General features: G+C 38.6%; 2 protein-coding genes across 6 annotated transcripts in view; one reads left to right on the top strand and one right to left on the bottom strand.

The window, feature by feature from the left end:
- Positions 1 to 17,639, top strand: part of LOC140667040 (uncharacterized) — a 32,942-nt gene extending 15,303 nt beyond the window's left edge. Inside the window, exons 2-5 of one of the 4 annotated variants that reach the window (XR_012046921.1) lie at positions 13,327 to 13,496; positions 13,748 to 13,875; positions 14,179 to 14,453; positions 15,355 to 15,492. Coding sequence is in view for 3 of the 4 variants with exons in the window: in XM_072894673.1 (XP_072750774.1) it covers positions 13,327 to 13,496; positions 15,355 to 15,557; positions 15,725 to 15,857 (506 nt within the window). In the remaining variant the exon portion in view is untranslated. Of the gene's footprint in view, positions 1 to 13,326; positions 13,497 to 13,747; positions 13,879 to 14,178; positions 14,454 to 15,354; positions 15,558 to 15,724 lie in introns of those variants that run through there. The other 3 variants (XM_072894673.1, XM_072894672.1, XM_072894674.1) reach the window with 3 other exon arrangements.
- Positions 1 to 17,864, bottom strand: part of Rim (Rab3 interacting molecule) — a 206,539-nt gene that overhangs the window by 65,942 nt on the left and 122,733 nt on the right. The gene's annotated exons all lie outside the window — the stretch shown is intronic.

Below are 17,864 nucleotides of genomic sequence, written 5' to 3'. Positions count from 1 at the left end.
AAATAAAAAAAAGAGAAACGGCGCGCGGAGGGAGGAAAAAAGGAGGAACGAGCAGAGAGGAGCGGAGAAAACAAAACGGAATTGCGGCCTAGCTGCGGTGGATGATTTAGGGGGCGAGGGTCGCGGGTCGAGACCGGGCTCTGGAATGCCGGGCCCTCTTCTTCTCCTCTTTTCGAGTATCCTCTTTTCTCTTGCAGCTTCACCGTCTCTTCCTCGTAAGGGTTCTCTCTCTTTCTCTCGCTCGGATTCTCTTCCACACTTTCACTTTGTGTGTCTCTCTACCTTCTCGTCCACGGTGGAATCGTCGCCGGGCAAAAGGCAGAGGAGAAGAAGAAGAAGGAGAAAAAGAAGGAGGAAAGAATGATAAGAGACAAGGATAACAGATAGAACATTTACATAGGTCGTTAGTGCGGGCAGATGTAGGGACGCATTCGCGTCGTATACCCACGGTGACCGCGTGTCCACCTTGTGCCTCCGGTTCCTGACCGTGAGACTTCGCAACTCGGCACGAGACGGAGATCGACTTCCTATTGTTGCTCGAATTTGTTCCGTTAGCGTTTCGTTAACGCGTCGGACGCGCGCGAATCACGAGCTGCTGCGAATAAACGAGCTCGTAATGAAAAATCGTCAACTCGTTGTGAAGATAATATTTTTCATAATGATTTAATTGTTGCAAAAAATAATGACAGTGTTTCTATATAAGACAATTTATTCTTCAAATTTGCTTCGATTACATAAGTAATCAATTGAGTAACTTTTCTCTCTTCAAGAAATGGATGGAAGCCAAGATTCGATTCAACATAGATGCTCTAATAGTGACAATGTGTGTGTGTGTGTGTGTGTGTGTGTGTGTGTGTGTGTACAATATATCCTGCTTTTTTATATGTTCAATCTTAAGTTTACTGAAAATGATAATATATATCTTCGATTATATTTGCTATTTATTAAACGCAACAAAGTGACAATAAAAAAAAACGTATTATCTTTAATATAAATGTTATTCAAAAATTTATCGATGCACGTGCAATACATAAATATACATAATGTAATTTTGAATCTAATAAATTGAAATTTTAATGAATAAAATCTCTCTATCTTGGCATCTTTTTGATGCCTATAAAAAATAGGCGTGAATCTATTTTTCTTTTATATAGCCGATGATGAACACTACAAATTTCTCTTCTAATCTACGGACAAGATCGGGCGAACCTTCTGTCCTACGGACTCGCGTCAGAAATTGACCTACAGGGCCATGTCAAAATTCATACGGATATATGTCTTAGGCCGTTTTGACGTCGAGCCACGTTGGCCATTTTATATATTGTAATTTCATTTCATATACCCTCTCTGGCCGGGAAATTATGAGGGGCCCATGTGTGGCACGTTATAACTTTCTCATAAGAAGTGACGAGAGAGTCTAAAAAAGATGACATATAACTTGAATACTTTCTCAAACGCGCATAAAATCATCCTTATCAAAAGTTTTTCTGTACATGAGAATAATAATTCTTCTTCGATGGAAAAATAAAGTTAACATTGTATGCGTGAAAATTTGCAGCGACACACGAGTATAAAAATTTTGAAAATTTACGACGCAGATAAAGCCGACGTAATGATACAAATTTACTCCACAATCGTGCTATAATCATATATCGCGGGTATATATTTGATTGAATGCACAATTGTTTTATCACTATAATTCACTCAGCGATTTTAGCGTACAATTTTCTATATATATTCCAAAATAACTTCAACGACAATATTCTGTTAAATAATAAATATACGTAGATGACAAGTAATATTTTGTTTGAGAATTGCGCGATAATATAAGCAGCATGTACGAAGATTGTTTAATTCTACGCAATGTAATTAATTACCACTTAATAAACGTAGAGCTTCGTATGCAAGAATGTTATATTCATTGTAATTAAATGAAGGTAATAAGTTTTTGATAATACTGATCGTACACACATATGCTCGTAGAATTATAATCATGTCTGGAATCAAGCTATTTTAAATATTAAAAATAAATAAAATGTGTCAATTCTAATGTTAAATATAATTTATAACGTTTGCGTAGGTAAAAAAGGTACAATTTACAATAATATTTCTTCAAATAGTAATCGCAGCAACAGAAGAAAGAAAGATCATTTATTTCCGTGCATTCAAATATTAAATAAATGGACTGTAATACACTGAATATTACGATGCATTGTGCACGTATATTACAATTTTTATAAAGACAAAAAAAATAGAGTATACATGCATGTAGAAAAACATTCATTATTGTAGAGTGCGAATCTACGCGCATAAGAGATTCAATACGGCCTCTATTAATCATTGCTATCGCGCGAAAAAAGTGTTACCCAAGTTCTTACGCAAATACAGCAAAATTATCTCGCGAGTATGAAAAGTCTCGATAAATAAAATTACACCGTGAAACGACGTGCAGGCACGCTAACGGCGTATCAACTATAAAAAGGAGCCTGCGGCAATGTACGCGGACGGCATGTCAATAAGAATTATATAAAATACATAGATTCGTATCATGCAAGAAAGTAAATGCAATTAGATAAGGTGTATATCTTATGAAAAACCTATATGAAATATGCATAAAAATCCAATTACGTGTTTTGAACGAATATTTGCGACTTGAATTTTGTTTATTTTACATTTGTTTTTTTTTTTTTTGAGGGGAAGGATAAAGTAATAAAATATAGAATACAAAAATCAAACATTAGATAGAATAGCGTAAAAAAAGAACTTCCTTTTTATTTCCTTTCTCTCCCTCTGCTGTTCATCTCTATAAGAAAAGAGACAAGTCCCTCTCTTTCTGTCCATGTTATATTTACGAAGAGTCTCTACCACTCTAATGGTTTCGATGCGCTCGGACGCACGCGTACCTGTCCCGCAGACTACGTGTATATGTATGTACGTGTCCACACGCGTGCGTGGGGCGATTCCTCATGCGCGCGCGTGTTCGGCGCACACGCCCGCACACACGATCTTCGCGACAGCGATGGGAAAAGAGGGAGAGGGGGGTAGAAGTGGGGCGCGGAGGACGCACGGCCTGCACGGGCGTGAATTATGCCTCGCGCGAAATGTCAAATTGCTCGCCATATCGTAAAATATACAACTCCGCGCGCTGTGGGAAACATTATGTTCTCGGTCCCTTTTCCTCTTCTCCTCTCGCTGCCCCGGTCGTTCCACCTTCAACCACCCGCGTGTGTGTCTCCCAATCGCTTGTCCACCCTCTCACACGGGTCTTCCCCATCCCCCCCCCCTCCCTCGCCGCTCTATCCTGTTTCTCACCCCCGCGCGCGCGCGCGCGTCCAGACCGTCACGATTCGCAAATAAATTCGCGCGGCGCACCGCAATCGTATTAACGTCGAAACGGCTTCGAACGTGGCCTCCCCGAAATCCATTTTTCTGTCAGTCGCGATATAACCATATGTAGTTACGCGCAGTCGTATCTCGATAATTTGTGAAACGGGAACAGTTTGCGACGTCGCGAAGACTCGGCTTATTTCGTGATAACATCCTGATAATATACACTTAAAAGAGCACAATTTTATTCCTTTTGTCATTTTGAGAAATTGATACAAATTTACTTCCGTTTTGTATTAAGCGTGCCTTTTTTTTTAGACGATCTATAATTCTTAAAAGAATTTAATTTACAATTTTATTTGTTATTTTATGTATTCTGATTTTTGCAAATTTTTCTTTTTTTTCCATATAGAACCATATAAAATTAGAAACATAATTCTGTCAAAATGTAAACCCAAGGCGGGTTGTACACTTGTCACGAAATAGAATACACGAGACACTTTTATGTCCAAATGTCACATTTACGAGAGCGATAACGTTCTCGTGCGTCTCTCTGATGGCCGAGGCATAACTTGCGACTCACCCACGATCTGATTTAGCGATCTTCCCGCCACGCCTCGCGTCTAATCGCTAGATGAGACAGAAAGAGTGAGAGAGAGAGAGAGAGAGAGAGAGAGAGTTTCGGAGCCGTTCATTAATAAGCCTAAAACTGGCCCACACACGAAAACAACTTGGAGTGAGTGCCCCGCCGAGAAAGATCTCTCGAGCCGGAGATGAAAGATCCATCGATGATACATAGTATGTATCGACGCGAGAGAAACCGTCGAATCATCGACCGTCAATAAATACCGATCGATCCTGCGCCAGTGTCTATTAATGACTAAACGTCGGCTAACCAAATTAACCGTGACTAAAGTGCGTTTAACTCGGCATTCCTCGTACTCGTGTATAACATTGTTTCTGCCTTGAGCCGTCCTGGCTTTATGTTCCGATTATCACGCGATAAATCGCGACCGTGATTTGCCAATGATTCTGCAAGACAAACTAATAATATTTTTTAACATGATATTCTTTTTGTGCTAATAAAAAAAATTAACGCAGTCTTCTACACGATATATCGAGTGTCTAATAAACATCTGTAATTTGCAACGTAGTTTTATATCGAAATATGAAACGGATATATTATATAATATTCTGATAATATGCATTTATATTTTTATGTCAAGAATCACTCGTTCTTGATACTATCACAGTTTATATTCAATTAATAGCAATTACAAACAATTTGATGAACAAGAAAAAAAAACTCTTTCGCGCAATCGAAGGAATTTTATTTCCATGACGTTTAATGAAATTTCTCCGAGATTACTTGCCGTTAGCAGTTAATGTATATTCTCTCATTCTTAATATATTTCTCCCTTTTCCTTGTCATTTTCCCCCTCGTCTTTATATTCTCTCAAGTATCCGTCGTGCGAGGTTTCCCTACTTAATCCCTGTCCGTACGTAAATCATGAACTTCCTTCTCGACGTTCTGCGAGAGGGTACTTGGCAGGACTCTCCACGAGAAGAAAGAGGTAGGGTGAGAGATGCGCAGAGAGAGACGTGAGCGAATTGAAACTTTTCTGGAAAGATGTTTCCTCGAAACTTGTCCGCGTGTTTCTCGCTCTATGAACGAATAGAGTGAAAGTTATACAAAACGACAACGTAACCGCACGAAAATCTTTCCCACTCGCAAAAATTGATCCTCCAGAGCGGCAAGAGGTGCCCGAAAGAAGAAAAAGCGGTATATTAGACGCGCAGGACAAAAGGGCCACGGAATACCGCGAATAATGGTCCAAGGGAACACATAGCCGATACTATCGAAGATGAGAAAGAGATGAGAAGAAAATATATACATATAAAAGAAGCAGTATATATATATATATGTGTGTGTGTGTATATGTATATACACTGCTACTCGAAACATAATTCGTTCCGCCGCTTCTCAAAACCCAAAACTGCTAATCCGCCGACGTTTCCTTTTGACCGGACACTCCTCCTCCATCTTCTCTCTCTCTCTCTCCCTTTCTCTCTCTCTCTCTCTCTCTCTCCTTCCTCACGCCTTCTCGCTTCCTCTTAAAAATGTAACCAGTGGTTTGAGACGACCGTAGAAAAGTGCCTTCGGTTCATCGGTGGATTCGACGCGGAAAAGCTCTCAGTACAATGGACCTCTAACAAGCCCTCTGTCGCGTCTGTATTCCAATATCTTCTCTCTTTCTCTCTCGCTCTTTTGCCTTCTGCCAGTGTCGTTTAGCACCAGTGCACAAAACTGCAACAATACGTCGCTGAATTCCGTTGCTGTAAGCCTGGCACGGGGCTTATTTCATTTTCATTTCCAAGGATCTCGAAACATGCGGCTGTTTGCATGCTGTTTCCAGGAGAGTGCCACCGCGTGCGCGCAAAAGTTGACGAGACTTTCAGTAGCCCTTGAGCGAGGTATAAGAGAACTACGCGCGCGTGTACCTTTCGGCCCGATGAGAATCTTTGATCCCTCTTAAGGACCCTCGAATGGCGACGATTGCCGTTCCGGCTTGCAGCTTACGTTCAGAGAAATGCTCTCAAATCTAGCCGACATCCGCCGTTCACGGTTAACGTAAAAAACCGTGTGGGAAATCATAATTATCGCGAAATTATCTGTGAACGCAAACTGATTATGAATTAATTAAATTACATCGATCAATTCGACGACAATGTATTTCTTGTGAAAGAGTTAAGTATTCGTAGAGTAAAATCAATTAGAGAACACGGCGAGACGTAGCTGCGTCACGAACTAGTTTAACTCAGAGTCAAGTTTCTTCTCTCATGCTCTCCTTGGCAGCGCGCACACACATACACACCAGTAGCCTTAATATTTCGCAAGAACTCTAAACCGGGACGGACGTTCGTTGCTCGCTCAAGTTTTACGGGCGGTCGAACGATTTTCAGAGACGCGTAAAACACAGGAACACGTTTCCTACGGTATAGAGCGAAGATATACAATTATGAGTTAGAGATGGGCGCAAAGAGATACTCCGCACCGTGACAACTGTATACATACACACACACACACACACACACACATACACATACGCATACACGTGAGTCATTCCGAAAAAATGCCACCTTCCGCGAATAAGTACCGCGCGCTTTGCATGCGAATCTCTCTCTGCGTTCAGGGCCGTACAGGATCGCGGGAAAAAAATCTCGCTTCTCATCGATCGCAGATTCAAATAGCGATGTACATAGATGTCAATCGTTATCAATCAATTACCGTTTATCCAACATAATAGTGTCATAAAAATCGTCATCTTATCATTTTCAACGATCATCCGAAAGAAATGAGACTTGTAATATAAATATCGAGATAATTAGCCATACGAGCGCGTTATCCGATGTAATCTGTGTCGCAACTGGCGTTCATCTAAAGCATCATCATCCCGTAAAAAAAAAATGCCACGAGGAATGTTGTGAGAATTGTACCGATATCCTCGGTCCGTGGAAGTGATAGGTCGACGGTACCGACCCTGGTAACTCTAGACGGACAACGGCATACCGGGCCTCGTGGCGCCCTATCTTTTATGCCGGCAGTTTCTGAAAAATCTTCGAGTTTGATCTTTCTACAAGGGAGACGGAGACGGTCAGATCTCGCGAAGGCCGGGCGGCTGAGAGGACGGAGAAGAGAAGAGAGAGAGAGAAAGAGAGAAAGAAATCGGTTGTCAGCGACAACAGCAACACGTGCGCGCGCGCTGGATCTGGCGGCGGGGTTTACATAAACACGTATAAACGTCGTGTAAAACCGAGGCGACACCAGCCTCCCGCTCCTTCTGGATGCGCGCGCGTGTCCTGTCCGTGAGAGGATCCACGGTAGCGTCCCGGACTCAGATAACGCGCAGGGATATATACAGGGTCCTTAACTGCGCCTACGTGCGGGGACACTGGGCTACCGAATTTTCAAGAAGTCACGACAAAACGTCAAGATAGAGAGCGGTTAAAAAGAGACTCGCGCGGAACCGGATCAAGGATGATGACATTTCTTAGTACGTAGGCACGTCATGGACCGTTGGGATTTACATGTTTCTCGCTGAATATTTTTTGCTTCTCTATGATTAGAAAGAGAAGCAGATGATTTCGCCCTTTTTTTTAATCACATTTAATATTATCGTAGTATTGCACCGATCCCGGAATTCGATACGTAATTAAATCTGGAATGATATAGTAATTTCTTAGGCGGCTCTCAGATAAATAGAAAAAAAAAAAAAAAACCCGGGATCCATCTCTAGTTCCATCACAGCGTTATTTGGGTTAACCGTTATCTTATCCTGACGCGATCTTTGGAGGTAGCAGCAGCCTCGTGCTTTCCAATAGACATCAAAAGGTGGGTATATCATGGAGGCCCGTGGGGCCTCCCCGAGGCTCGACGAGAGCCGAAAGCATTGGTGCGAGCGAAACAGAATACAGAGACGAGGAGAGAAATGGAAGAGAGAAAGAGAGAGAGAAAGAGAGAGGGAACGAGCAAACACTCGAATTACCTTGGCAAAGAAACATCTGCCGATGGCGCTCTCCCTTTCAAAGCCAACATGGCGGAATGATCGGCGCATCAACCGGTAGTTACGCTTACCCACGGATCTGCGGTTCTTTTTTCCTCGCCCGTGCTCTTTTTCCCTCGGCCAACTTCCCTCTCCCCCTCCCCTTCCTCCGCCCCCCAGTTATCTGTTCTTCGCGCGCGACCATCTTGGCAAAAACTCCGGTTACGCTCGCAGGACATCTCCTCGAGCTTCCGTCTCTTCTCTCTCTCTCTCTCTCCCTCCCTCTCTTTCTCCTTTTCTCTCGGACAGGCGCTCGTGCGGAAAGAGGAAACGTTCACGCTAATACAGATCCGGGATCCTGTCCCGTCGTGATTGTAGTATCGTGAACGAATCTGTGGGTACACAGAATGCAGGTGCTACGTAAACATTCCGTTGTCGGAGAGCGCCGTCGGGTGACCCGGAATGACAGAAGCGATCGGAGAATATATATCGAACGCGCGTTGGGTCTCGCAATTCATATTCCCGGAAATATACAGGCGAGAGACGCGGTATCTCGTTCCATCCGGCATCGCGTGAACGATGATTAAAGCGCAGCGATTGTTTTCATTCTGCCGCGATATCACGCCGCAAATGAAATCACCATCTTGCCGCGTAGAGCGCGGTTAGAGATTTTAATTCCTCTCGAATATACATCTATTCCCGAGTCTCGTATCGCAACGTTTATCACTCCGATATTTCGACGTCTTTCCAACGTGAAAAAAAAAAAAAAAAAAAAAAAAAAAAAAGAAAAAAATCACCAATATCGAATCTCTGCTCGCGTCGCGGAACGAAAATTGCTCGGCGGAATATAAACGGTAGCATTGCCGTTGCGAAAAAAGAACGGTCGCAAATGAGATTTGTGAAACATGACGCCCCGGACACATGTAAAGAGATCCAGATATCTGGTGATCCGTGGTATAAGATCGAGTGGCAGCGATATCGCCGCGACTCTTTCGTATCTCGTCGCTCGATCGCGATGGTTGAAATCGATATATGTATATATTTGACAGAAGAGAATCTCCGGGGATCTCTCCACTAATGCCGAACGTATAACAAGAAAATTATCCACTTGAGGGGTTCCTAAAAAGAGGATGGGGGAAAAAGAGAGGTCGAAAGGTCGCCGTAAAGGTGAGAAGAATTCGGTTTTCTCGATTCGGCGAGTCTCGCAACAATGTCCGGCAGGCCCCAAGACTGCCCTCCACGAATACAATGGCCGCGAAAATCATTCATTATACACCGGAGATGCACTATACAGAGAAGGGAAGGATGACGAGGGAAGAGGATGAGGCTGCGAGTTCAGGCCCTTGGACAATAGCATACGCCCATATATCACTCGACCGATTTTTCCGAAAACCGGTGTTCAATGAGTTTTTCCTCGAAGATTCTCGGAGAAGAAAAGCTGAAATTCTATACTTCGGTTTTGCGACGGTTTTTTGCCTTTTTTAAACCTGATGAACCACTTCCGATCGGATGAGTTTGACTTTTATGGAAATTTGTTACCTTCGTTTGAAAACATTTTTAGCGAAAACACTGTTATTTTAGGTCTTCTAGCACAAGGAATTTCAAGAAATGAAGAGACTACCTACATTTTAAGAATATTTGACAATTATAAATTACTTTTCTAAAAACGTTTCTCAGAAAAAGAGACACGCAAAAAAAATATTAAAAAATATTTAGTATATATACTAACTATTATGTATACTAACTTTATAAACTTATTACAAATTATCCAATTTATTGCGTTCGCATATATAAAATAATTCTATAATTTATTTTCATTTTTAATTATAATTATAAAGTCTTGCATCCAATGTTTCTAATTCGAAATAAGGCATTCATTGTAAAAAATATAGATGTAAATAATTCGCTCCAAATAATCTCGATCAAATTATTCATTCAGTTAGGCATACTTGAAACTTGATTTGCAATTAGATATACAAGATATTAACTTTTAGAATTGATCAGTTCTAGTTTTATACGATTCAGTTAAATATCTTTTGTACTACATTCCGATATAAAATACTATCTAAATCATAGCATCTAAATCTAGCACATCCTCTAGCGCGTCCGTGATGTCGAATGTAGGCACCTACACGCGCGAGCTCGCGCGTGTATCGCTCGTCGATTCCAGCCCCGCGTAGCCAAAACGATTATAATAACTATTTTATCCGGCGCGGATCTGGGCCATTGTGCCTCCCCATTCTGAAAGTCATAACAGTCTGTGCCTACACTACGCTCCTCGGGAACTGCCTCGATAGTTCCCCTGGCTGTGCTATATCACGACGTGTAACCTGGTGCACCATGAATTTCAAGTCTGGCGCAGGTATGCGTGTCCGGGGATGCGAACCCGACACACAATCGGACTTCTCTGTATCTGTACATTTCGCCCGGTACGTATGGTACGTGTACATATGTATCTCCAACTACGCAAATTCATATTGCGACTGTGCACAGAGATGCATGTGCGTAACGACACGCATACACAGATGATTATCTTTCAAGTATACGTGTACATGCGCAACGCTTGTATACAGGTTGTCTCGAAAAATCGAATAACTTTTATGCCTGATTTCTCGACTCTTTTTCTCTCGGAGAAAAATTCAGATGTGATTTAAATTTCAAATCAAAACTATATTTATTTAATTTACTTAAATTTCATTTTAAAGTTTTGTTTATATACTTGGATCGATCGAAAAATTGAAATAGTTTCACGAGAAGACCTTCTGTTTTAAATAGCTTAGAAATTTGAAAACTGTTGATACTTTGACACCTTAATTATCTAAGAAATCAATTCCAGATTGCTCGAAGGATCTGTTATTAAAATTGAAGATATAAAGCATTTTTAGGACACCCTATATTCAACCGATCGTGGTCTCGCGTTGACGTTGTGTGTGTGTGGCGTATCGTGGCGGTAGCACACATTGACCGCCGGCAATATTTCACAGCATATTGTTGCCATCTGCACACGCAACCCCGCGCGCACGACAGAATGCAACGACGTAGGAGAGACGCGCGCGCTTTTATTTATCCGCTATTTATTTGCCAACGCGCGCGCTACCGAAGGTCTCCCCGACCCTGCCGGGGACAGATTTGAAAAGTTATTAATCGTCCTGTTTTGGAAAGAAGTGCCTCTCGCCCTCCTCTCCCCTTCCTTCTCCATAGAGGAGGCTCCTTTTCACGCGAGCTGTTGGCTAACCAGACGACGGCGCATTGGCCGCGACGATGCGAACGTGCCCCTTTTTCGATCGGCACGAGAGGGTTCCTCTCTCGAGGAGGTGTGAATCGATGGGTGGAGACCGGCCACAAAAAGTCGAGCCAATTCTATTGTGAAACAGGACTTTAGATTGAGACACATTGAGACGCGAATATATCCCGGCCGCTCTATCATTCGCTGCGAATAAAATTGCCGCGATATTTCAATTATTCGAGAAAATTATAGAGTTCTACTCATATAATTCTTATTTTCAAATTAAAAAATTATTTTTCTTAGGTTTTGGACACATATGATTTCCACCTTGCAATTGTTCCATCATGTCACAATTTTAGATAAAAATTTTGTTGTAATTAAAATTAAATATATCATTAAGATTTTTAGCTGTAAAGAAGAATTTCCGTGCCAATTATAATTAATAAGATGTTCATGATTAAATATGGGATCTATTCTGAATTGTCAAACGATATATTTAAAATTGTTTTCAATGTCACAAAAACTACGAAAAATGGTTATTTTTTTCTCGCTTTTTTTTTTTATTGAATTATATTGTTGAAAATGTGCACCAAATAATTTACCATCTTTTTTATACTTGTAAATAAGTGCTTATAAATATTCACATCGCAAATATCTTGCATATCGTTAAGTATATCTCGATATGTTTCATGGTGCGAACGTATTTTATAATCGAGATAAGTAAAATGTCGTAAATCCAAGAATTGAGATGCTCTCTTTCCTTAGAAATAAGGAAAGGAAAATGAAACAGAATTACAGCAGAGTCGTTTGAGATAACAGGTGACACGGTGCCTGAAAACCACTATCTCTCTCTACGGCTTCATAAATATTTAAGACACCTACTTATGATGCCCGCGTGCCGCAGATGCCCGCCGAACGATTTGAATATAATCTGTATCACAATATGTGTGTGTCATTCTTACCTTCGTAATCTTATCACATGTTTTTCACACGTACAGCGAATGACGCAATATCAATATGCATGTAAAATTAATAATAGGTTTTTATGAAAACAAAAGATTGTTAATCATCACACGATAATCAATCGATCATAATGTTCGTAATTTTCATAAAAGTAAATGAAACATCAGATCTTTGAGGGAAAAAGAATTCGCTTCTAACAATAAATAGCTACCTAATCTTTTGATGACGAAAATAAAAAAAATGAAACATATAGTGAATTAAAGATAAAGATAGAAAGTAATAAAGAATTAATAATTTTTCTAATCGCTTTTTTAATAACATATTATTTTGTTATCAATAATTAAATATTTTGCGTAAAAAAAAGAAAGTCTTCCGTCAACTTTTCCATTTCAAACTCTGAGATATAATATATAGATCCGATTCTGCTCGTAGAATTATTCCCCTCAGCTCTGGTCTCGGTTTTATGCGCTTCGGTAACACATATTCCCAATTCTAGCCGTGACTCGTCCAAGAACGAGAGCGCAAGAGAGAAAAAGAGAGAGAGAGAGAGAGAGAGAGAGAGAGAGAGAGGTCGCCATTTTCCCCATAAAAAATCCGCCAAGTTCGCGCTTCCTGTTCGCGCGTCTCCGCTCTTCTCGAGAGCGCCAGAAGGAGGAAGCTCCGGAAGAGGGAGTAGAACGCGGGGGTGCGGACCGACACGGTAAAATATATTCCAGTCAACTTCCGTTGGAAATAAATAAGAGTCACGCCACCGCGCGCGCGGTCTCGTTGCGCCCCGACTACGGCAGCCATTCGTGTGCAGGGGACCTTATCTCTCGATATCTCTCCTCTCCTCTTCGCGTGGCCTAAGCCAAGAGAAGCCATCGAAAGGAGTTGCGCCGCGCCACTCATCAAGATACACTATAATCAAGATGAAGCTTTCTGTAACGCGCTTGCGTAATTACTGTCTTTTAATTACTGACATCTATGTAATCGTGTGAAAATTGGCTCCTCTCTATTCCAATCCATCGCATTCGATAATATGCCTGATTAGCCTTCATGTTATTTTTAATTATTATTCTCGCGGATATTCCTAGAAACTGATTTTAATCGAATTTACTTATCGAATCCTTCTTCATTTATATATTGAAATATTTCTTAAATATTATATATTATTAAATATTACATATTTAAATAATCTTCGCAATTTCTTGTCCCGCTAAATATATGTTATATTTAATTGGAATTGTTATTTGAATCTATATTGTTGCGTTCTATTTTTTTCAGGTGAGAAGCCTTTTAAGTGCGAATATCCGGGCTGCGAAAGAAGGTTTGCGAACAGCAGCGATCGGAAGAAACATAGTCATGTTCACACATCAGACAAACCTTACGTTTGTCGACAACAAAACTGCGATAAGTCCTACACTCATCCAAGTTCGCTACGCAAACACATGAAGGTATCTCATCCATTAGTATTATTTATAGACTTCTATACATTACCTAACTTCTAACAGCGATGTAACAGCTGAAACCAGTTATTTACAATTAAATAGAATATATATACATATATAATATACATATATATTTTACCCAATTGTAAATGGTTGCCCTGACTTTATCTGTTACTACATGAGAAATAGTCATGTGAGTTATCTAGTATAATATACATAGTTTAGTATAATAAGAAGTCTGTGCTATAATCGTACAGGAATATGGTCATGGTTGATGAGATAATGACATAAAGAAAAAAAGAGGGAGTGAGAGAGAAGAGAGAACATGCGTTATTTAAAGCTCAATATTTATATATTCTTAACTGGCTGTATTTCGTGAAAAATGGTATGACATATATTCAAAAATTTCATTTGACATAGGATAAACTAGGGTATGATGGCCATACGGAAAAGATGGCCACAAGCTGTATATTTTCTAGTAAGAGCTACATAGTGCGCTTTTCTAGTCATTATCAAAGATAATCAATGTTGTAAATATTAATATAAATAATGATTAAAAAAGCGCATTATGTAGCAATTATTAGAAAAATTACAGCCTATGGCCATCATACCCTAGTTTACCCTATACGTCAGACAAATACGAATTTCTTCGAGATTTTTAAAACGAGTTTTCTAATTAACATTTTAGATTTGAGATAATGAGAAGCTTTCGAATTGCGTCGCTATCAATAATTAGGTAAAATTATTGTAAGATATAGATTTTTTTTACATTGACTTATGCATTTTTCTTACATTGACTTATGCAAAATATTCTGCAAAAATAAATGTACATATTTGCGCAAATTAACTGACAACAAGAACACAACAGTTCACAATATGAACACTTGCGGTAGTGTAATTCCGTTATTTCAAGACCGCTTCGTCTAATACGAGCTCTCATCAGTAATAAAAAAAAGAAATGCAGTAAGTGTATAATGATGCATATGTTTATTTCCTATATGTACGTGTATGTTCGCTTCACGTTTCCTCAATTTTTATATCTCGATTTATGACGTAACAGTTGTAATGCGAATGATATCTTTTTTCTTTAGACATCATTTTGAGATATACTATATCGCAATTCATACAACATAGAAAAAAAGAAATGTACAATCACACATAAATAAATACAATAATATATTTATTTATGTATAATTTAATCTAAATATATACAGTGTTATAAAATTGTTTTGATTATTAAATTCTTTTCGCGAGTAACAAAATCACGAGCTGAGCCTAAGATTTAATGTGATCTTTTTTCACGCGAATAATCGTGGAATGTTAATAAGAAATTATCTGAGCACGCGGAAAGGAAGAGAATAGACATTCATGCAAATAGACCAATTTTCGAGATATATATGATATGTTACTTTTGACGAGACGCTTTTGCTATTCCACGGTTTTCGCAGACATAATTCGAGGAAGACGGTCGTCGAGATTTGCTCACTGAATTATGAAAGAAAGACCAAAGAGATGGAAGCGAATCCTTGATCCCCATTGCTTTCATCTTGGCTTTTACGGTCAGGCCAAGATGCTGCTCTCCTCACTGATCTCATAATCTCTGCCTCAATATTCCGCCGATCGACTCCAAGCATTTAAACTTTTGCGAAACACAATATATAAATAAATAAATAGATGTACACACTATATATATATATATAGTATATATTTATGTATAATATTATATACATATAATTTTAAAATAAATCTTTCTTTGTCAGGTGGGTAATAATGTAAAAAGTCATTATCCATCTGACGAAGAAAAATTTATTTTGCGATTTCTGTCTAATGTAAGATGTCATTTTCATCGTTTTTCTCCTCGCAGATTCATGGTGTGTCGATCAGCGAAGGAAAGATAGGAATGTACGAGAGTGAAGGCGAGGAAAGCAGCAGTAGCGTTTGTAGCGTAACGGCAACGGATCATACGGAATCGCCTCAACCACCTCCTGTTGCCCCAACGACAGCGACCAACCCGCCACCACCCACGAATCATCCGTCGAGTCGTGGAGGAACAGAGTTAGCGGAATGGTACGTATGTCAACCACCGATCGGGCCTCAACCGGGACTACCAGGTCCACCGCCCCCCCATCATCTGGGACATCATTTTAATCAGCTAATACATCCTCAAGCGGCTGCTTATTAACTGATAAATGAATGTCAAAATAGTCAATGATAAAATAGTAAAAAATATGTAGGCAGAGCAACAACCAGTATGAGGCAGAGTCAACGACAGAGCTTGTCCAAAATCATTGGTTCAATAATCAGAAAGATGTAGATTCGAGTTCTGCAAGAATGTCCACGTGCTTCAAAATTTTTACTTGCTTATGAAGGCTTACAGATTTTAAGCGGGAAGTGGATTTCGGTAAGTTTGGAGATGTGCAGGTTGGCTGTGTCGTTCCGTTTTTGTGTGACGATAAACCGCGCTTACGAATAACGCACGAATATAACGGACACGAAACTGGCTAATAGAAATGGTTAAGAAATAAATTATAATAAAAGAAAAAAATATTTGTTTAGGCGAATAAAGGAATATCAGATGTGCGCTTAAAAGAGAGTAAAAGAGTGTTTGCCTGATAATCGAGAGGACTTAAACTTGACACGCGCCTCGATATTTTTCTTGGCTCGTAAAGATCGATAATTAGATCTTTCTAAAATCCGCTCCCCTTCTTTTCTCATATCTTTCATCTTGCGAGACGATGATATGAAACAAAATGCCTTGCTGGAAATGAGTACGATTTTCATGAAAAGAAATTCAAATGACAATCATCGAATCATCAAAATTGAATAATTTTTTGAGAAAAAATTCAAGTACTTAATAATAGGAGAGCCAAATCTGAAAATTAAACGTGTGTTATTTCTAAAATACAAAATTATTTTTCAATCAAAGATATTGAATAATGATAATAGCGAGAATGAAACTCTCTTACGAGAAAATGAAGTAGACATTTCTCACAAATTTATAATTTTATGCATTTTATTATACTCATTATAAGTTTAAAATTGAATCATATGTGATTGATATAAAATTAGTTGATATAAAATTGAACCCATTTTGGTTTTTTTTAAAAAGGCTTCAAGTGATGCATCAAACGATAGTATTAGTTTGACTTTAAAATTTTTTGTACTTTATGAAAGTCATGTAACGATTTTTTAACTTGAATTTTTTAATAGAAATTATGTCATTTTTTTATTGCATATTCTATCTGATGTTGAGACATTTTCAAAATGGTAATGATTAAAGTCTTTAAGAATTTCGTGAGTTACAAATCATCGAATTTATGATACTGTCATTGACGTAAGCTAAGGTATGTCACGAGGATGTTGTTTGAAAATCAGTTTTTGTAATACTCAAACAAAACGCAAGGCATTTTGAAAATTTAATCTTCTGATACAAAATAATTGATCAAACATAGACATAGAAATACGCGTCACGCTCGTGCCTCAATTTATTAATCGTCAAGTAATAGCGCAAGTCACATAGTCTTATTTCCATTCATTTATAAATCAACGATCCTTCATACGCGCTTCTCGTATTACTCGAATCCAACGATAGATTATACTTGTATAATTAGCGAAAAAAAGGGAGATTGATACTTTTTTTTTTTTTTTTTTAGGTGCGAAAAATAAAATTATTATGCGAACAAAGAGAGAGAGAGAGAGAGAGAGAGGGAGAGAGAGAGAAAGAGAGAAAGCATGCATTGAACTCTTGTACATATATAAAATTAAATATGTGAAAATGCGCGGACTTTGATACAGTAAGTGTTCAATGTAAGATATTTATAAGTTTTATTATGTGTGATATTCTGTACCTACATTTAAAATTATATAGATAATAAGTAATAGATAGTAAGAGCGTAATATTATTGTAATAATTATTTCTCTTGTGTACATGCTTACTATGTCGATAGCATAAAAAAATACTATTCATCGGCGCAAATGGTTGTATTATATTTGTTTTGCAAAAAGATCTCCGAAATATATATATATACATACATATATATATATATATTATATATTATATAAGACAAATATATTCAAATGTGCAGAGACTCTTTCTTATTTCATATACGATAAATCCTATACTTATGTGCATCTTATACTATTATACTCTCTTTTAAAAAATATAACAGAATAGACATTTTAGATAATTTCATTATAATTTCACTATATCTTTTAAAAATACATATATAATAATTGATATTTTTGCACTTAGCTTCTATGTGTCAAAATTATTTGTGTATTATATCGATACATCTCGTTCTTTAATGAGAGATTTCATTAAATTATAAAAAATAATTGAACAGACGCTCTTATACAGAGTCGATATAAATAATA

This window comes from Anoplolepis gracilipes, chromosome 6, assembly GCF_047496725.1.
Source record: "Anoplolepis gracilipes chromosome 6, ASM4749672v1, whole genome shotgun sequence".
In the NCBI taxonomy this organism is placed as follows: Eukaryota; Metazoa; Arthropoda; class Insecta; order Hymenoptera; family Formicidae; genus Anoplolepis; species Anoplolepis gracilipes.
Note: the sequence above shows the minus strand (reverse complement) of the source record. Positions and strands in the feature narration are given on the sequence as shown.